The sequence below is a fragment of the Vidua macroura genome, chromosome 5 (genome assembly GCF_024509145.1).
Source record: "Vidua macroura isolate BioBank_ID:100142 chromosome 5, ASM2450914v1, whole genome shotgun sequence".
NCBI lineage: Eukaryota > Metazoa > Chordata > Aves > Passeriformes > Viduidae > Vidua > Vidua macroura.
The window spans coordinates 28,358,295-28,379,486 of NC_071575.1; the positions used below are offsets into that span (position 1 = coordinate 28,358,295).

The 21,192-nt window shown below is 38.9% G+C and overlaps 1 protein-coding gene across 5 annotated transcripts in view; it reads left to right on the forward strand.

Moving 5' to 3' along the window:
* Window positions 1–17,032, forward strand: part of BRAF (B-Raf proto-oncogene, serine/threonine kinase) — a 76,359-nt gene extending 59,327 nt beyond the window's left edge. For 4 of the 5 annotated variants that reach the window (XM_053978509.1, XM_053978511.1, XM_053978512.1 and 1 more), the window contains 8 exons: window positions 381–465; window positions 1,898–2,074; window positions 3,213–3,259; window positions 3,848–3,966; window positions 4,714–4,845; window positions 7,483–7,617; window positions 8,466–8,619; window positions 14,190–17,032. In XM_053978509.1, the coding sequence (XP_053834484.1) occupies window positions 381–465; window positions 1,898–2,074; window positions 3,213–3,259; window positions 3,848–3,966; window positions 4,714–4,845; window positions 7,483–7,617; window positions 8,466–8,619; window positions 14,190–14,212 (872 nt within the window). In that variant the 3' untranslated portion in view covers window positions 14,213–17,032. Of the gene's footprint in view, window positions 1–380; window positions 466–1,897; window positions 2,075–3,212; window positions 3,260–3,847; window positions 3,967–4,713; window positions 4,846–7,482; window positions 7,618–8,465; window positions 8,660–14,189 lie in introns of those variants that run through there. The other variant, XM_053978510.1, reaches the window with a different exon arrangement.
* The last annotated feature ends 4,160 nt before the right edge of the window (window positions 17,033–21,192 follow it).

The window sequence follows — 21,192 nt, forward strand, 5'->3', positions numbered from 1 at the left end:
TTAAATTAATAAGTAGTGTGCTAAATAGCTAGTGTAAGAACTTCATATTGCTTAGAAACTCAAATCTTACATGTTCTTCTGAACTGAGAAATTATTAGGGTAAAGGTGAAACATTAGAAAGGCAGAAGTATGCATCTTGATGAATGAGGATTTCAAATGTGTATTTTTAATAGCTTTGGCCTGGCTATGATTTCTCAGAGTAAAGTTAAGAATAGTATTTCTACATTTTACTGAATATTGACTTACTTTAAAATTGTAGTGATTTATTTAATTTAAGCTAAAAAAACAATGTATCCCAAAATTTCTGATGCTCTGAATAGCATTTTCTCAAGAGAGGAATATGTATCAATGGCACTTACTAAAACTTGCTGTTTTAAAAGGTGATGTGGCAGTGAAAATGTTGAATGTTACGGCACCCACACCTCAACAGTTACAGGCTTTCAAAAATGAAGTAGGAGTGCTCAGGTAAGATGATTTTTTTGGCATGAAAAAAATGTGTGTAGATTTGTGCTTCATTAATCACTGAATTTTTAGATATCCATTGGAACACATTGATCTCACTCCTACGTGATGTTACTTCAGGCAGAAAAAATAGCCTTTTAAAAATATTTCTTTGTACCCATTGTATGTGTTTGTCTGCACACCTATGTTGTCAATACATATATGTCCAAACACTCAGAACTAGTTTTTGCTAATGTACTACCCCCAGGGCACCGTCAATCCTAAGAGTGAGCTGTAGGCCTTTCTTTCCTCTCATTCACATTTTGAAATTGAAGGAGAACATGACTAGTGGTTGGTTTTTCAGCTACAGTCCTGCCCATATTATCTGTTGTTTAATAGCTTCTGTTCAGTAACATCGATTTCTCTGAGGTTTTTTTTTTTTAAATGTAGTTCTTATAAAGTCACTTCATTATTTCCTTTTCTCATGTCTACTGCTTCTACAATCTCCAAGGAGGTATTTGGTTTGGGTTCAGCTCTTAAAAGAAGATCCATCAGCCTGATATTATAGAATATATATATTGTGAAGAAACATTACATCAAAGTACAGTCTGGAGCAGTGTTGAGGATAATTGTGTTTTAAAAAACAAAATAGCAAGAAGGTTTTTGTCCCTGGAAACCTGATGGCTTGAGCTGGGCACCTATGCTGCAGTAACATCCCAAATAATCTACATGGTGAAAGGGAATGGTCAGCCTTTTACCCTAGGAAAATGTTTCTTCCAAAAACTCTAAGCTCATAGTTGTGGAAGTAGAGGCTTTCTGGGGTGTGCTACTTTGGGTGTCTCTTCATTTTCTTTACAGAATTGTGAGAGAACTGAATGAAATCAAATATCTTACTCCAGCTTTCTGCTGGTTGTCCCTTGGATGGAGCCCAGCCTGTTTGTTTGTTTCAGAACATACACAGTCACTTGTTCTATCCTTTGACCCAGCCAAGGCATATTTAGCTATAGTTGTGCTTTCTTCATTATGATTCATCATTACTTAGCTTTGTGGTAGGATTTGCAAGAAACTGCTTACCTTTTGTTTCTTCAGCAGTTACTCTCAGCATCACTTGACAAATTCTTGAACCTGAAAAAGGCACAGTCACATAGCATAGAACTGTCCTAGTCCACACTGCTGCAAGGACAAAGGCTCACATGCTGGGATCCCATGTTAATTTTTTAATTTAAGAAAACATAAGAACGCTGACATTTTTCAGTTACCCCAGAGTAGTTATGCCATGTTAGTATGATAAGAAAGGCTAACTTCAGGAATAGTTCATTAAATTAGTCTAGCAAGAGGTTGAGATTGACCCAACACATTCTGTTTGGAAATATATATATAGACTGTGATAGATCTGCCTGGGTTTTCCTGATTTCCTGATCCAATTTCCTCGTGATTCTTATTCTTTTGTAAACAGGAAAACACGACATGTGAATATCCTGCTTTTCATGGGTTATTCAACAAAACCCCAGTTAGCTATTGTTACACAGTGGTGTGAAGGGTCCAGTTTGTATCACCATCTACACATCATTGAGACCAAATTTGAAATGATCAAGCTAATTGATATTGCACGACAGACTGCACAAGGCATGGAGTAAGTATTGAATTACTTGTCTGCAAATGAGCACTGGGGCAATGTTTACTTATCCCCTTCACACTCTGGCTGACATTGGAAAATAAGGCCAGCTCTCTGCTCACTTTGCTGAGCCCAAGGTCCTGTCTCAATCATCAAAGCATTTGGTGAAAGTATCAGAGCTCTCTGAATAACAGGTTTTAACATCTGAAGAGAACATCCCTATTTTGTTCTAAGGAGTGTAGATAATCCTTATTCCCATTGAGGGCCATTGAGTTAGAATTTACCAAACTAGCCAAATACTGTGTGTCAAAATCAGAACACTGCTGTAAGACCAGAGAAATGACACTTCAGGTGAAAAACCACTGTGATGATTGCAGTTCATTGTGCCATTTTTCTACTCAGTATTCCATTACATTTTCAGTCAAAAGGATGGAGGTGTTTGCAGCAACCAGCCTTAGCCTTCTGTTAGCCTGTGCATCTCCCCAGGCTCCATCTGTAGGTAGGGGAGATGCAGAAGCTGTTTTGTGAACACGATTCAAAGCAGAGACACAAACTGGGGCTTTTCCAGCAGTTTTGTGCCAATCTCATTGACTAAACAAAGAGCCATGGGAGACTAATTCAGGCTGTATCTGCTGTGGGGCAAGTGCTTTCCTCTGTGTTCCCTGCCATCTGTTTATCCAGGCTGCAATCAGGGGATGTTTTTTCCACTCAAAAACCAGTCAGTGTACCCGAGTACACATTGAGACTGGGAAGCACATTTAGCTCTTGCAATTTAGAAACACCTTATGTAAAGCTGTGACTAGCTCACAGAGTCTTGACAATCCCCATTAAGGCTGGGAAGCAGAAGTTTCAGCACAGAATTGCATGAAAAAATCAGTGAAATTCTTTTTACTGTGAATATTGGGTTAGAATTGAAAAGCAGAAGTTGGAGCATAATTGTTATTGTAGCATCAGATTTGAGCTGGAAGTCTAAGCTTTATTTTATTTTTTCCTGTGAATGTTGCAGAAACTGTCATGGGTAACTGAAGTTTTACTGCCTGCATAAATGTGCAGTTTGAATGTCGACACAATTTATGTTTCAGTAGTACAGTGAATTTTGAATCATTGATTGGTGAAGTATTATCTAACCCACCTAATCTGTGATATTCCTTTTCAGTTATTTGCATGCCAAGTCAATCATCCACAGAGACCTCAAGAGTAATAGTATCCTTTCCCAGAGATGTAATTTTGGAAAGTGAAAACATTCCTGGTTTTTGTTTTTTGGTTTTTTTTCTGCCAGAAATTAGCTTACTGGTGTGAAAAGCTGTTCATGTGTGAATATTTGCCAAATAGAGGTTTCACTAAGAAGGTGATTTAAAAGTGAAAAAAGTGAATTATTTTTCACTAATAACAAAAATAGGAGATGCTCACCATGTCTTTTGATTTGATTGCAATAACATAGGGAGTTTTAGTTGGTATCACAAATATTTTTTTGCATCCTTTGGTTTCTTCATGTAATGAAAGATTATGTGAGTTGGCTCATGGAACATTTTCAGCTTTTCTCATACTTGGCACTTTATGAAAGCCACCTGGCCATGGTCTGTTCAGCACTGGCCCGGTCGTTACTTACATAACCCTTACATACCATAATTCACCATGCTGGCTGCTTAAAACCTGCATGATGTGGAAACCTTCAGTGATGCCGAATGGTTAAAACTGTCACGTTCGTGTTGCAAATTTGTAGCTGTTCATTGTTCCTTTAGGACGGGGCCAGCACTGCTTGTCTGTTTTCCCTTAACATTCCCCCCTTAGATATTTTTCTTCATGAAGACCTTACAGTAAAAATAGGTGATTTTGGTCTAGCTACAGTGAAATCACGATGGAGTGGATCCCAACAGTTTGAACAGTTGTCTGGTTCCATTCTATGGATGGTAAGCAAGGGGGAAGTGGTGAGCTTGTTTCAACAAATTTATTTACCTCTGGCCAAACTTCCTGCTCCTATCCCTCTGGCACACTGACATATAAAAGCTGGCTAAAGCTGGAAAAGACAAACAGTAATACGAAGTAGTAAATAAGTGTTTTTCAATTCTTCTTTAAGCATGTGTTTTCCAGTAGTCAGCAGGAAAACTTTAGTATCTCCATCTTTTATTCTGAGGTTTATACTGAAATGAAAATAGTGGCTAAGGAAAATGAGTATCATTAATCTAGAGTTGAGGAGAAGGTGAGAAAAGCCTTGCAAAACATCCTGCAAAAGAGTAGAGGAACTAGCTCAGCAAAAAGTAAGATGCTCTTAAATTTTAAGGATTCAAGAAGAGTTGCTTCATACTGCAATCTCCTATGCAGCTCCACTTCCTCTTTTTCTCCCTGGAAAAACTTAAAGCTCTGTTAGCTGGCATTATTTTCAGTGTCCTTAGAATTCTAGTTTCCAAATACATTCTCAGCCTGGCCAAGGTAATTTTGCTCTGTCATAGAGGAATAAAAGGGATAACCAAGCTTAAAAGAAGCAATGAATTTTGAGATTTATGTCAGCATCCACTTTATATTAGGACCCAGTAACACCTGAAGGCAAGAGTGGGCCTTGCACCTGTACCCTGGACAAGTCCATGTTTTGTTCCTGGTAGGTGAGGTGCAGCACGATGGAGAGAAATAAAAATTAATTATTGCCTTTTCTGATACAGGCACCAGAAGTTATTAGGATGCAGGATAAAAACCCATATAGTTTTCAGTCGGATGTGTATGCATTTGGGATTGTTCTCTATGAATTGATGACTGGACAGTTGCCATACTCCAACATCAACAACAGGGACCAGGTAAGGGGAGGCACTGACTTCAGTCGAGTGTGGTCTGAAACAGAGATTGATTTAGCTTTGGGTGGTGAACTTTCTGATGTTTTGTGTGTTTGATGTTTCTGATTCTCATGCTGTGAGATGACATTTTTGCATTTTCTAGATCTCCCTCAGCCACATAGCAACAATTTACTTAATTCTCTTGAGGTATTTTTTGTGTTCTTTTTATTTTAAGTATAGATTTTCAGCTTCTGGACTGGTTGCCAGGATACTTATTAGGGAGAGAGCAGATTACTTAATAGTAATCTAGTTTAGAATAGTTCTGCAGAGGCAAAATGATCTGCCATATGTGTGTTCAGTTATTCTTCTCATTCCCCCCACCTCTCCACTTGCATTGAATAATAAATAGTGCAGCTACAGGACTGCTACAGAAGAGCAGTCGTCTCACCAAGTGTTTTATATTCATTTGAACTTTGAGAGAGCATGCACCATCTAACTGAATTGCAGGATATCAGCATTTCTCAAATCCTGCTTGTTGGACAATATAACTTCCCAGAGTCTGGGGATCCTGTAAGAAGATTACTTAATTGTGAACAAATATTCCTTAAGTCCTAATGATCCCATGCGCCATAATACATCTCCACAGGATAGGCACGTTTGGGAAGGCATACCTGATTCATTATTTCTGTCTAACCTGAAAATAGCATCTGTGCATCAAGATCTTTGGTGTAAACTATTCTGTGTCTGAGCAGTGATATATTTGCTTCTTCTGTGTCCTTATCCCTTGTTTTTTCACTGTCAGTACTTGAGAATTGAAACCATAGCAACGTTCAGCTGTGAATGCCATTTTATAAGGCTGCTTCCCTATCTGCCAGAACACTTCATCCCAATTCATCAAATTTGGAGTGACTCCTTTTTAGATTGTTTTTTTCTTTTTTATAATTTTGGTTTTGCCTTTTGGAAGAAGTCTGGATTCCTGGCCAGATGGATCCAGCCTTCTAAAAACAGTATTTGGCCTTGTTTAGCTTTTACCTTTTGAGATCTGAAAGATAAACGCAGTGATGTGGGTGCTTACAATGAAGCGCTGAAACAAATTTTAAAATGCAAGTGAAGCCAACATATGGGATCTAATGTCTTGAGTTCTGTCACTCCTTGTCTATTACATGAAAAGTTGTAAATATTCCTCACTCTCTGGTGCATCTACATCAGCTACTATGACACAACCAAGATTTTTAGTGAGCAAAGTGTCATTCTTGTTATAGCTCAGAGTGTTTCTCTCACTTCAACAGATTTTTCTAGACTGTTCTTGTAGTGATACTCTCTTTTCTCTAGTCTAAAATAAAAGATTAGCCCCTATATTATTTGTAAAGAAACTATTTGAAACATAAAGAGTAATGAATTTTGAATAATTTCAACTTGTGCCATTATTTAGAAAATGCCAACTGCTAGATCATGGTAAGTCTGATTGCAGCAGAGGTAAGGGATGCGGTACACAAATCTCTACTATAAAATCCTGCTCAGCACATGGGGATTTCTGAAGGAGCCATATGGGAGTTTTCTGTTCCTCCTTGATGCCAACACAGACGTGACTGAAGCAGAGTTAAAAAAGGACTACGATTGTGTTAGTATAAATAACATATATAGAATGCTTGAGATGTGAGGGTTTTCTGTTGAGGTTTTTTTTTTCCCAATGTCAAGATATTAAATAGTTAGACTTCATTGGAGAGAAGGTGTGATAAACCTGCTGGGTTGTCTGAGTTCTCAGAAAAGGCAGTGATTACTGCTGCAGCACAAATGGATCTTTGATTAGCTGGTTTGGAAGTGCTTTTTAGTGTTAGTGATACTGCAATACTCAAACCACATTGTAAATGACCTTGGCTTGACATGATGATGTTTGATGGTTTTTTGTATATACAAGAGATGATTAACCATGTTTATATTTTGTTTTCCTGCTTCCTGTCAGTTTACTTGGTTTTATGCTAAAGTTTTATCCTTAGGGGAAATGTAGGCCTCCCATGTTGAAAGAGTTACTGTAAAAATACCAAGCCTGTCTGTCTCCTCTCCTACAGAGAAGAAGGAGTTTCTCTTTTTCTTTTGAGATTTTTTTCTTTTTTTTGTGAGAGTGGAGATGGTGGTCAGATGTCAAGAATAAGCTTATGTGTTGGAAAAGTATGTGACGGAATCAATTCTCAGATGGTAAAGGGTTTTAATATCCAAAGTCCATGTGTTTCTTAAAATACCTTTCAATGTGAAGTTGTTGTTAATTTGTAATATAAAACAGAATATTTCTTTTTACAGAAGATTTATTTTTAGACATTCTGTTCCTGCCACAGAGTTGCTTGTTCTTGTTTTTGTCAGTTTTTGACACTGAAGAACCGTTCCTTAGATGGTTATTACTATAAATGGTAACCATTTACTAGTGTTCAAGTTCCACAGAAATCTCTCTGAGGAGGAGGAAATATCTAATTTTTTCTCTGTACTGAATAGGTTAGCAAGCATTACTCTAAGAAATTTGTCAATTTCAATACCAGATAATGTTTCCTGGGAGCAGAAAGCTTGTTGCTGCAACCAAAATAGTCTAGCAAAATGTTCACCTTTTGTTACTGTTTATTTTATCAATTCAGCTTCTTCCTCTTTCATCTTTTTTCCCCTTAAATAAAGATAATTTTCATGGTGGGACGAGGATACCTATCTCCAGACCTCAGCAAAGCACGGAGCAACTGTCCCAAAGCTATGAAGAGACTAATGGCAGAATGCTTAAAAAAGAAAAGAGATGAGAGACCCCTTTTTCCACAGGTGAAAAATGCTCTTCTTTAGATCTCAACAGACTTTACAATTCAAAGTTGTGAACTCAGTGGCCACTTCCAAATTTTTTTGATTAGTACTGTGGCAGGGTTTCATAAGAGACCTGGTTCAGTACCTGGTTAGTTCTGTTTAATTAGAAATGGCTCATTTTAATTTCAAAATGCAGGTATTAAAATGACCTATGTATTTGGAAAAGTATTTACATGTTGGAGAAAGTTTCAGCTGGGAGATAATGTAAGTAATAGTCACAGTCAGACACACAAATTAGTATATGTGCTCAGAAATGTTTACACTGCCCTCCTTGCTCTTCCCCAAGCTTCATGAAGGGAAACAGATAGTTTTGCCACAGAGTTTGATTTTTATTGTGCCTGCTGAGGAAGGTTTGGGTTCAAAAAGCTTGAGGGGGAGAAGGGCAAAAATCTGATTTTTTTTCCTGTTTTGAATGTAACCAAATCGTTTTCAATAGATAAGGAGCTCCCCCTGCTGACTTTTTGGTAAATGTTATTAAGCAAAATGCTGGCAGAGCTGGGTTTGTTTGCAGCAATGGCAGGTACAGGTACTAGGGCATAGACAAGGAGTCCAATAAAAAGCAAGTGTTTTCACTGTGCTCAGAGGGAATCAGTGTGCCTTTGAAAAGGGGGAAATTCCCCAGCTATCCTTTTCAGCTTCATTAGGATATAAACATTAAGAGTGCAGTGCAGTAAGCTGTATTTTTAAAATCCTTTCTTTAATAGGTGTTTAAATATTCTTCTGTAGTTAATCAATATTGTGCCTTTGGTTTTAAGAGAGAGTCACAGCTTTGGAACAACAGGTTTGATCACGTATTTTCTATGTTTCAGATTCTTGCCTCCATTGAGCTTCTGGCCCGGTCATTGCCAAAAATTCACCGCAGTGCATCTGAGCCCTCGTTGAACCGGGCTGGCTTCCAGACAGAGGATTTTAGTCTATATGCTTGTGCTTCTCCAAAAACACCCATCCAAGCAGGGGGATATGGTGGGTTTCCAGTGCACTGAGCCAAAATGTGAAAGAATGTGCCTGTGTGTCTGTGTGCTGGTGTGTCCTGTGAGTGCAAGATGTTTGTTCTCAGTTCCTACCAGCTCCGATCGTAAGGTTTACTGAGGGAACAAAGACTCACTTCCTAACACTGGGCATTGAGTGTTCCCAGCACAGAGTCTGTGTTGGTAACTAGTGCCCTGGGAACAGCTAGCACAAGAAGAGCTCTAATGTCATGTAAGAGACATGGGAAAAGTCACGTCAAAACAAGCAAAAATTTTCTTAAGGTCATTGGGTGTCATTTTTGATTGGAATTAGTTACTCAGGAGTGTATTTGATTTGAATCTACTCAAGTTGTGGTGGTCTGTTGTTTTGGGGGTTTTGGGTTTTTTTACTTCATTTGAGGTCATTATATTGGAGCAAAAAGCTTTAGATTCTTTATTTAGTTAGGCTATTCATGTGGGAAACACTTGGAAATATAAACTTAGCTTCAAGGCTGAGCACAGTCAAAAGTCTTTTGTGGTCAGCAGAAGTGAGCAGATACAACACAGAATCCAAAGAGAGCCCTGAATGACATGTGACTCTTATCTTGAAAGTGGAAGTTTAAATTAGTACTGTTTAGGGAACATTTCTTCTACAGAAGAGTGATGAATATGTTTTTTTATGTTACATTTTTCTCTAAATATTCTGACCTTATATAGATTACACCATCTGCAAATGTTCTGTTACAATGCAACACAGAAGAAATTCTGAATCCACTTTTGCCAAATTGCAAGGCTATTGCTGGTAACAGTGCCTGTATCCTTCAATCAGTAGGGATTTCAAAATTTATAAAAACATTTTAAATCTCAAGCATGACCAAGTGCTTTAAGAGGAAAAGTGCTGCTAACACCCATAATAGGAAAAGAAGATTTGAAAAAGCAGTTTTGTTCATGGAAATCAGTGTTATACTAAAAATTTGTTAAGATGAAAGGTGTTGATTATTTTAATATTGTTAAGAGTACAGTGAACATGCTTCTCTTCAGTGACGAATTGATTTTTTCAGTTCCATGGAAAATCTGCTAGTTTGACTAGGCAGAAGTGAATCAGTTGGACTAAGTGTTTAACTGAGAAAGTCAGACACCTTACCAAAATCCTGCCAGCTCACTTTGAGAGCGTTGCTCTGAAACAAGTGCATCAGAGTAGTGGTTCAGGTTATATAAATCTTTAATATCAGATATGAAAATAAGATATATAAACAGTGTTCTTGCATGTTTTGAGATGAGTTATGTGGTTTTACTTGGTTTAAACTGCTGAACTGTTAATTTTCACAGATTACTCTGCATTGGAAACAAGCTATTTCTGCTCTTGTTAGGACTTCAAGGGCCAGGAGTGTTCCTAATGGCTTCTGATTTACATACTCAAGGAGAAGTTCGCCTGTTGCTAACATATTTTTGAAATAGATCAGGAATTCTGAAATGTTTTGGTTTACTGCTGTCTGGCAACTGAGTCTTTTAAAATGGGAAGCAGATTTAGAGAGCTTGAAGAGATACAGGCAATTTTTACATTTTCTGGATGGATTATAATGGTCTTTTTGGCTTCTGCTGTTGGAATAGTTTGGGAACTAACTTTTCTCCTTTTCTTAGTCAAGAAAATTTAGCTGTTGAAATCTCTCTCTATGGAAATACTTACAGAGGACAGAAGTTATTATTGTTTTAGAAAAACTGTTTCCCATCTTCCTGGTAGCTTCACCTCATTTTGGCAGGCTTATCTTAAAATGAAAACAGGATTGAAGTATTGTTTTCCTCTCTCATTCTTTATTTTATGTATCTGTTCTAGCAGTGATGAGAAAAGTTTCCAGAGCTGTGGGGTGTGGTATTCAGTACAGAGCAAGAGGATGCTACTGGGTCTCCCGCAGAATCTAGAAATGGGGCCTCCCATACAGAAAAATCTTACCCTTAGAAAAGAGAGTTGCAGAGAGTGCAGAAAGCTCACCATTGCCCTGCCCAGGCTTATTCTTGTTCAGGTCTGCCAGATCAGTTCGAACCAGTTACTCCTTGGAGTCGTGTTATCCTTCTTGTTGTTAAGATTGTTCATCTGTGCTATCAGACATACAATTATGGGAGGGAAACTGCTGCCATCCTTAGACACATTTGGCCCCATTTCTTGCTGTATGGTCAGTGCATTCTTCCCGTGTCACCTGTTCTTACTGAGCATTTTGGGTTCCATGGCCATAATGTGATATTAGCTTCTCACTAAATATTTTATGAAGCCTAAAAGGAGGCTGTTTTGTGGATCATCAACTTTATCTGACAGAGAGGTATTTAGAGGTCTCACTTTTGTAAGTTCTAATTGCTGCTTCAATGAGATTTGGGAGTATCTGTGGGATGAAGGTGCCTAACTACACCTGTAGATTTGGGTCAGAGTTCTCAAAGGTTTAACTCAGCTATATTGTTTAGAAACAGATACCTGTTGGTTCAGAAAACATGCCTGTGTGATCCTAGGTTTTTCTGGAGGAGTAATTTATACTAGGTGAGATTCCTTTTTATTTTACTTCCCTACATACAGTACAGAAACAAAATCTGTCTTGGTAGCTTCAACATGTTCCAAAATTTTACTTACCCAGTGGATAGTATCCATACAAAAGATCAGCACAAGATCCAGCAGAAAACTGCCTCCTTTTTTTTCTGTATCTGGGAATATAAACCAGGCAAGGTGTTGGAATCTGGTGTTTCCCCACGATAAATCCGTCACTCTCTAGTTCAGTAGGTAAGGCTGGCACAGCCTGGAAGGGAAACATTATTCTCCTTATGATTCTTCTGAGAAACATAGCATCTACCCCCAGATAAGGAGTACAGTTAAGATCATGTGTGTATACCTTAGTAACCCCATGAATTCAGGTAGCTTACAAATTTATGAGAGTACAGAATGGTAGCTGCATCTTAAATCCTTCCAGGAATTGGGGGTAGCAGGTTCACTCAGAACGTGCCCTTGTAATACATTGTTTGGAGGCAACTTGAAAGATCTTGATCATCTTTTTAGTACAGATTTTTTGAAACTGTGCATTTAAAATAGTTTCCACTTGGTCTGTATGAGACAAGCATGAAAAGACTGTAGTAGCTGACTTGAAAGGGGTTTGTAAGAAGTGGATATTTTCAAATGCTCTCCATCCTTTGGAAAGAAATTGCTTTGCTACCACTCAAAGCAAATATCTGCAGTTCTGCTTGATAAAAAGCACCTCAGATGTCTGGCTCACAATGAATATAAATATCTGGGCTTTTCTCTTGTAGCAAGTTACTAAGCATGTGGCTTCCTAGCTTAGTGTGGATAGGTATAGACATGTACTTACCTCACCTAGGGAAAGCTGTTACTGGCAACTTGATTTCACACCTGTTCAGCCAACATAATCCCCTTATTAGATGACCATATTATCTATTTTGGTCTCCTATTGATTTGAGATCAGATTAACACTGGAATTTTGAAAGGGGAGATTTAGCATTAGCTTTTCAAAGAAAATATGGTTGCTAAGGTTTTGTTTAAATGGCAGGAAAGTGAAAATTACCTTTTTAAAGCTACCATTCTATCTCAAATGATTCTTTACTTCTGGTCCTGTTTTACCATTGCTCTTTCCCAATTAATGTTTTTTTTTTTTTCCTGAAATCCCTATATGACCATTAAAATCTGAATTATTACCAGAAATAGGCAGAAGGACAAGATGAGTAATGAGGGAGCTATCTCTTTTTTATAAATTTATCTTTAATCACCAGTTTAGAAAGGCAGACTGAAAAATAAATTAAATAGAGCATGTTTTGAAAGTGCAGCAAGCATAAATGTCACTTAAAAATTGACCTCACAGGCAATACTTGGTCACTTTATTGTCCTTCTCTTAAAAGAAAACATGTACAAAAGTTGAGGTGTTTCTAGAAGATACTGTGAAGAGAGTTGAGAAGTCAGTGAAATGTAGCAGAAAAAAGCAAGAAAATATTATCCAGTATTAGAGTATTTAGAGCAAGAATTTGATCTGGTGCTAGAACTGGTGAAATAGGCAATTAGATCCATCATGAAACTTTTATTCTATTGTTGTTATAAGTTAAGTCTGCCACCACAGTCTCTAAAGACACATAGAGCTTGAGGCCTGTCACAGCTCCCTGTGCCACCCTTACTTTGGACTTCAGGTGCACCTCCTTCTCATTTCCTACGATAGCACAGAGCCCTTTCCCTGCTTTCTTCAAGTTCCTTAGAACTGGGTCAGCTGTTCCTCACAGGCCTTTTAGATGCCTTTTCTTCCCCCTCCTAGTGCAGACAGCTGACTACTCTTCTTGATTCTATTCTTTACAGAGCAAGGCATTCCACAGAATTAACACTCTAAACCTAGAATTTTGTTTGCAGGTATGTTTCTGTTTTGTTTCCAATATTTAGAATAAGATTCTTGAGAAAAAACAAAGCCAACAATACAGTCACTCTTGAAAAGATGGAAGGACAGCAGATAGGGAGCAGTTGTTTGAATGTAATGGCATTCAAAACCCTTCTGTTGAACAGAACAAAGGCTCTCTTGTGCCTGCTTATCACTCCTTCAGTATTAGGGAAGCTCTGAGAAGGGCTGTCAAGAAAGTGGCATAAACTAACCCAAAATGCATATGAAACCCGACATGGGGAAGTTATGTTTCTTTTCTCTTTTTCCTGAGTCCTCTTGATTATGACCCCTCACTAAAAATCCTATAGAATACAATTTCTTTGTGGGTGGCAGGGATTTTTTTTTTTTTTTTTTTTTGCTAATGTATAGGATTAAGAGGATTAATATCTTAGACTCAGCTTCTATTCAGTCTTCTGTCAAACTCCTGAAAGACTTCAGGCAGCAGTTTTACTCTGTGCCATAGTTGCATCCCATCAGAAGTGGGACTACGAGTCTGTCTCACGGCACAGTGACACTAAATAAATTATGTGGGATTTCAGGACATCATCACATGTAAAAGCACTGCATATAATTATTCTTTATTCAGTAATTCTGAAGGAAGTGTGGAGTTGCTTTATTTGTTATGCTCCCTGTAAATGAGACCTAATTTCTAGTCTGGGATTGAATAGACAATCTCTCTATTATATTTCTGTCAGTGGGTTGCTGTGCTGATCTCTAAACCAAATCCTAGCACTCTGTAACACTGGTTTTCTATTCAGGCACTTTACTGTATATAGTCTTTAAAGGGTAATGGATGTCTCATATAGTTATTTATTATTAAATTACTTTTACAACAGAACAGAACTGGTATGCAGTTGGATGCATTTATTGAAACTGGTGCTTCTCAGGAGAACATATGTGCAATAAGGAATTTAAAGTAAAATTAAACACACATTTAATTTTCAAATGCATGATGAATTAAACTTTGTTTGAACTTTCACCTTCTTGGGAAGAATGGGTATGGCTTGCTTTCAAGAAATCCTTTGTTGGTTAAATATGCTGGATCTATATTCAATGTTCTCTCACTGTGTATTCTCTTGTGCTTTAATTTTAACATCTTTTATATTCAGCCTGATGTTCAACTAGTCTCATAACTGAAATCACCTTTTTAAACCAAGCTCTTGTCCTCCCTCTACAGGAGAATTTGCAGCGTTCAAGTAGCCACAGCACCATGGCAGCACCCACTCTGTTATTTAAGTCTTGTGTTCCTACAGTTTCTTAACATCAAAACTCCATTCTGCTCCGCAAAACCTAAAGTAATTTAGAAAAGATATCCATAAGCTTAAAAGTGGAGCAGAATGGAACCACCAGTCCAACACAATGGGAAAAAGTACCTTTTTGGGAACCAGAGTCCTCTGCTGCCAGTGTTTCTCCTTCAACACAAACCACCACGTGCATTCGGAGACCTGCAGTGGCTGCCTGTGCCATTGGCATCATTCCTAGGAGAGAGGAGAGAGCACTCGTGGTGTGACTGTGGTGCTCGGGCGTGAGGGGACGGAGCTGCTGCTGCTGCAACTTAGGAGACTTGCTTTGGAGGGTCTGCCGGCCGCCTTTCTCCCTCTAACAGCACAACCATCAGAGGCTGAACATCTCATGAGTGCTAATTTCAAAGAATCATTTTCCATTCTGATCCTTTTTTTTTTTTCCTGGTGTACTTACTGATTTATGGACAACGCAGTATCCCCTTTTCGCTGTATGACAGTGTCAAACACCTCAATCTGTCTATATTACTGGGGTTTATTCCTTTAAAATTAAAAGTGTGGGGCAGTGGGTGCTGGAGATGTTATTCTGAAGGCAGAGATGTTAATCTGAAGGAAAAGGGGATGCTGCCACACCTTTTTTTCAGATTTACTTTACCACTTCTTAAAAAGAACAAACAACAACCACCATCCTTAACCTTTTTCCTTTTCCAGTATTTTCTTGGTGTGTGCATATACAACATCTTTTTGAAGGATTTGGTCAGTCCTTCTTTTGTTGGTCCAGCAACAAACTGAAGTTTAAAAAAAATGTAGCAAGATTGTCCTCTCTTTTATTTTTTTTATCATATGATACAATGTATTTATTAAAGATGCTACTGCAGCATCTAAAGTCTGTAGAAATCCTGATACAGACTGTGAATGGTGTATGTACCTACTTTAAAAGTTTTATTTTAAACGAGGGTGCAGGTTAATGCCAGGTACCTTACCAATATGTAATGTTTTCATAAATGAGGAAAAAAGTTCTCAGGTTGAATTGAATACAAATACAATCCCCCCCTAGAATTAGACATTCCAAAAATTATGTTTTGGTACTTTCAAGAGCTTTTTTTAAAGGATTTTTATCCTGTTAACTGAACGTCCTCTGATAAGTGTGTGTGTAAATGTGGAGCATCTTGTCCTAGTGGCAAGTTGTCAGATCAAAACAAAACGGTACTTGCTGGATCCACGCTGACTACTCCTCCTCTCATTGCTTTCCTCCCTGTCATCTCTTCCCTTCTGCTTGTCTTTCCCCTCTGTACTCTTAGCAAACTAGGACAAAGGTGGCGGTATCTCCATTAGAGTGCTTTGATTTCCTGTCCTCCAGTCCTGCTTTTCAAATGGTTAGTAGCTTTTTGCAAGTTACCCAGTCAGGGAAAGCAACAGCACGTAAAGTTCTGCACATCATTTACCTCTAGTAGAATATCTCGTGATATGATCTGCTTGCAGAGCTCTCTGGTATGTGGTATTACCTGTAAATCATTTGTACAGAGGCAAGGCAGACCACATTGGAAAGAAACTCAAGCTCAGACAGAAGTTTCCAGAATTTGATTCATATCAGCCCTGTACCACTCCAGGTGAGGCAGGAGAACTGATCCCCCTCTAGCAGGAAGGTTCTTGCTGAGAGGAGGTGAGGAGTGTTTAACAAAATCACCACAAATAAATGAAGGAGTTAAATGTGTGTGAATGTGGTGTCCATGCTAAACTTGGATGTACCGAGTGAGGGTGCTGTCCTTCCCTCCCTAGGGAAAGCGGGACTGTTCCTGTCTGCAGAAGGTTGCTCCCAGATGAAGGGAGGAAAGCACATCAGAAGTAGGTGTTTTTAATACCCTGGAATTTTGCGGTGTTGCTAGTAGTCTGTTACATTTGTCAGTAAATGTTTACTGGGGCTGTAGGGAGCGGACTGATCTGAAGTGGGAATTAAAACTGAAATACTGTGTATTCATATTAATTCCACAAACATTAGCAAGATAGCAATAGTGAATGACTTAATAGTCACTACAAGAATGAAGTGTTGATTCATGTTGGTACATGAATAGAATTGATTTTGTGTACGTGATGCATTTTAAAAACTAAGGAAAAAAAAAAAAGCACAAATTTTTTTCTTGTCTGCTGTGGGTCTTCAGATGCTGTAAGGTTTTTACCTTAATGAGGTTGACAGGAATTTATAAAGTAGCAATAGCCACTTACCAGTGTGGAGAAGCTGATGCAGAGCAATGGTAGCAGATGGTGCAGTCAAGAGTGCTCCCTGGTGATCATCTGAGGCCAGTACCTGAGAGGTGGAGGGAGCCTGGGGCCATGGTGGCAGCAGGCAGGTGAGAACATTTACCACATACAGGCTCCCAGGGGGAAAGGAGTCCCTGCTTCTCCTTTACCCCATGCTTGGCTCCTGCCCCTTTGTGGGCTGTGGCCCCATTTTGACATGTCAGGGATACTTGAGGTCAAGGTTCTTTCAAAAGAAGCTGTTAATGGAGCAAGTGTGGACAGGTAGTTCAACACTCATTTGTTTCACAGAGCTTGTTAAAAGCTCTGGTTTCCTTCCACAAAGTCATGCTGGCAGAAAATTCTCTGTTAGGAACTTCATTCTGTCTTTGCTTAAAATGAACTTAATTTGGTAAAGATTCATTACCCATTAGTCTACAATATGCTTCTTGAGCCCATAGGAAAAGCACAAGGAAAATTGCTATCCTTGTCCATGCAAAGCACTTTATAAGTAATACATGATCTCTGGGGTTTTTTTTGGTTTTTTTTTGTTTTTTTTTGTTTTTTTTTTTTAATTTGGGTTGGTTTGTTTGTAGTTTTGTTTGGTTTTGGTTTTTTTTTTTTTTTTTTTTTTTTTTTTTGTTTCTGGTTTTGTTTTTTTTTTTTTTTTTTTCCCTGAGGAATGTGCAAGTTGTTTGGCTGCTGTTTAGAGAAGTCCTTTCAGGATGCATTTCTACTGGTTTTATCATTTGTTTGTTTCCCTCCAGATAGCTGTAGTAATGTGTGTTTGTCTGTAAGAGTTCCCAGGTAATGCTCATGCAAAACTTTGAAAGAAATGTAGTTTGTAAATAATTGGGATTATTTTTTGTTTTATTTTGTCCTCCAGGAGTTTTTCTGGATGTCTTGCATGCCATCAGAACCAGTCTTAAAGATGCTCTGTAGATATTTAGTGAATGGGGAAACAAGAATAGAAGAGAAATGAGTGCTCTCTGTAGCAGTGGGATGAAGGAAGTAAACTGAAATGACCAATACATTCATGCCTGCTACCCTAAATTTTTTAAACTCCTTTGTGGTGTCCCAACCACAGGCACATGCCATAGTATGCAAATGTGAGTACATCCTTTGTGTGCGCATGTTGGGACAAACACCTAGAGAGTCATACTGCTTCTTTTAGCTCTGTAGTATCTAGTATTTTGTAATCATTTGCAAAAGTACCAGTATCCAATACCAGCTGTTTATGTCTTTATCAACCAGGCACAGACCTTCCCCTCTGCCTTTCCTTCTCCATACAGGTGACAGAGGCCTGTTACCTGCTACACCTTCCTGCTCAGTATATGATTGTTTCCCCTGGCATATTTGCCAGAACTGCAGCATTGTGGTGGAGCTCAAACCAAATGGCAGGAATATAGAGGCCAGGTTACTTTGAAAGTAATTTCTGTGTCAGTTAAGCCCTACATAGCCCCGGATACAATTAGCCCAGTCATTTCTTTTTTTCTTTGTGAACTCATGCAGGTCATTAAATGAATCCACTTCTGCTTTTTATGCTTACCCAAAATCATCTTTTCTTGTACTTGAATGCTCTAGCAGCTGATGATGATGCAGAATGTTTGAGAACAAACACTATCATTTTACCATGATGTCTTAGCATCATTTGGATTAGTATGTGCTCACTAGAGGCAGAGCTTGGCCTTTGTGACACAAAATGTGTGAAATTCTGATTGTTGATAAATACCATGTCTTTCCATAAATGCCCAAACTGGGGGAAAGGTACCCTGAAGATCATACATAAATAGTTTTTCTTCTGTGTTTGCCTGGTGGTGTAAATGCATCCAGCATTTTACAGAAGGCTGAGAGAAGCCAGATCCACAGACACCTCACAAACAAGAATGAATTGAAACTTTGATATCTGGAGGGGCTAAATTTAGGGAAGAAGCATGTAGACATTTCACACTTTTGCAGTCTCTAGATTTCATTCCCTTCTTGACTGTGAGTGCAGCATGTGTAGCACAAACTCTTCATAGTACTGTAGACAATGTGTCTTCTCTTGATAAAATGTATCACCAGTAGCACAATGGGACAGGCAAAGCTTCTAGGTACAGTCAAGTTTAAAAAGTTAAAAAGCAGCTGCATGAGTGGACTCTTAGGGCACCACTCTGGAGGTGCTGGGTGTTCTGGTTTTCTGTGATGCATTTTATGTAGAAGTTTATGAAACAAACTTTGTTTACTGCAGCCTTGTTACTGTGCATTTGCACTTGGTGTTTGTTTTGGCATGCATTTGAAAGACCTGTCTTCACTGCTTTATTACTTTGTTCCAGTTTCATACCCACCATATGAAGTTTGGCCAGGGCAAGTACTGGATTCTGTACCTGGGGTGGATAACCCTGGTTGTGTGTATAGACTGGGGGATGAGAGGCTGAAGAGCACAAAGGGACCTGGGGGTCTTGGTCAATGGCAAGTTGAACATGAGCCAGCAGTGCCCTGGCAGCCAGGAGGGACATCCCTGTCCTGGAGGCATCTGGGCTGGGGCGGCCTCACCTCGAGTGCTGGGGGCAGTTTTGGGTGCCACAGTGTAAGACTATTGCTATTAGACTATTACTAATAAACTATTAGAGAGTGTCCAGAGGAGGGCCACGAGGATGATGGAGGGGAAGCTGTATGAGGAGCAACTGAGATCTCTTGGTGTGCTCCTCAGCCTGGAGGAGACTGAGGGGAAACCTCACTGCAGTTACAACTTCCTCTTGAGGAGAAGAGATGGGGCAGGCACTGATCTCTTTTCTGTGGTGACCAATGACAGAACCCAAGGGAATAGCCTGAAGTTGCATCAGGGCATGTTTAGGTTGGATATCAGGAAAAGGTTTTTCATCCAGGGGGTGGTCAGACACTGGAACAGGCTAACCAGGGCAGTGGTCACAGCACCAAGCCTGACAGAGTTCAAGAAGCATTTGGAAAATGTTCTCAGGCACATGGGGTGATTCTTGGGGTGTCCTGTGCAGGGCCAGGAGTTGGGTTTTGATGACTCTTGTGGGTCCCTTCCAACTCGGCATATTCTATGATGCTGTGATTCTTACCTAATAAACTATCAGAAGAGCAGAGCCAGATCGTTAAAATGAAAAAGTTTGCATTTAAGTTTCAAGGATGCTAACACAAGAAGCTGCTAAGTCAGCACCATGATGGCAGTAACTATGAACCTGTGGAAGGAGGAAGCTTTAAAAGCTGCAGTATACAGACTACACCAAGAATGAATTCAGATGCAAACTAACTTCTCTCATTTGTTTAGAAAAGAGAGCTACCAAGACCCTCTGTTCAATGGTTTACATAGGGATCCCCCAAAACAGTTTTTGTAGTTTGCCAAATGATCATGTGCCTTTGCAACCTTAAAAAGTACAACAGAATGTAAACCAGGTGCTTTGTAACTAGAGCAGTGTCTTTGGTTTACATCTGCTGCAGTAGTTTTGTATATAGCTATCCCTGTAGGTAGGTAGTTTGGAGTTAGTCAGCTCCTGTAAAGGATCAAGGAGAGCAGAGAGCATTCCCCAAAATACCCGTTAGCATTTCAAAGCTAAGGATTTAAGGATACCGAATTTACAGTAAACCTGCTGCTTGAAATCTGCTCTTTCAAGAGGTAATGAGGTTCATTTAACTGAAAAACAAGTAAGGCCTCCTTCCCTTCCAAAGACACAGAGATCTTGTTAAAGAAAGCTCCAAAGAGGCCTGAGGTTACACTCTTACAGAATCTTGGAAGGAGATGGTAGATAGAGAATGAGAGCTAGATGAGGAGAAACTGGTGGTTAGCATTCATATAATCAAGGTTCACATAGATCATACAATTAGTTCCTTGTCCCAGACAATGCACTAAGTTTTGTTTCTGGAATGTGAGCAGGTTTCCTCACTGATTCCCTGGGCCTCTTGCAGTTGCTGTTCAGTGATCACATCCCGTTATTGCACATGAACTGTGGGAGATGGTAGGTGTCTTGTCAGCTGAGGGACAACCAGGAGGTGTGAATTTGATTTGTTCAAATTTCCAATTGGTTATGTAGACTTCTGGTAGTACCTACATATCAGTGTCATATTTAACCTACTTGTCCATGAAGGACAAAATAATGAGTTTAGATATTAATGCGTTTTCAGATCTTTTCCTTTTGTTCCTTGGGGCAGGACTTTTGGCATAATTGTACCTTACGAAGTTATGTCTAAATGCATGCTTCATATGAGATATCAGACCAATTTTAATTTGGATTTGTTCCTTTCAGAAAACAAAGTGTAAAAATGTTCTACTTATATTCCAGGAACTATCTGGAATCCTTCTACCCTACCCCAAATTCTGCACTAAAAGTACATGTGATGGTTATTTTGTCTCTATTTTTTTTTTTTTTTTTTTGAGGGGGGAGGTGTTTTTTAGGTTTTGAGGGTTTTTTGTGGGTTTTGGGTTTTTATTTTGTTTTGGTTTTTTGTTTAGGAGCTTCTAAACTACCTAGAATTTGCTTCATAGCATCCAGCAGCAGTGTGTTCAGCTCACCCAGCCTCCTCAAGGGCCAACAGTGGCCTGTTCGGTCGTTTTGTCTAGTTTGTCATGTTTGCAGCAGCTGTACTTTAGAATAAGCCTTGTGTGACATTTACTTTTGAGCAAGTAAACCACAAAAATAACTTTTTTTGTTGTTTATTTGGGTTTGGAAGATGATCAGGTTTTGTTTTGATAAGTGTTAT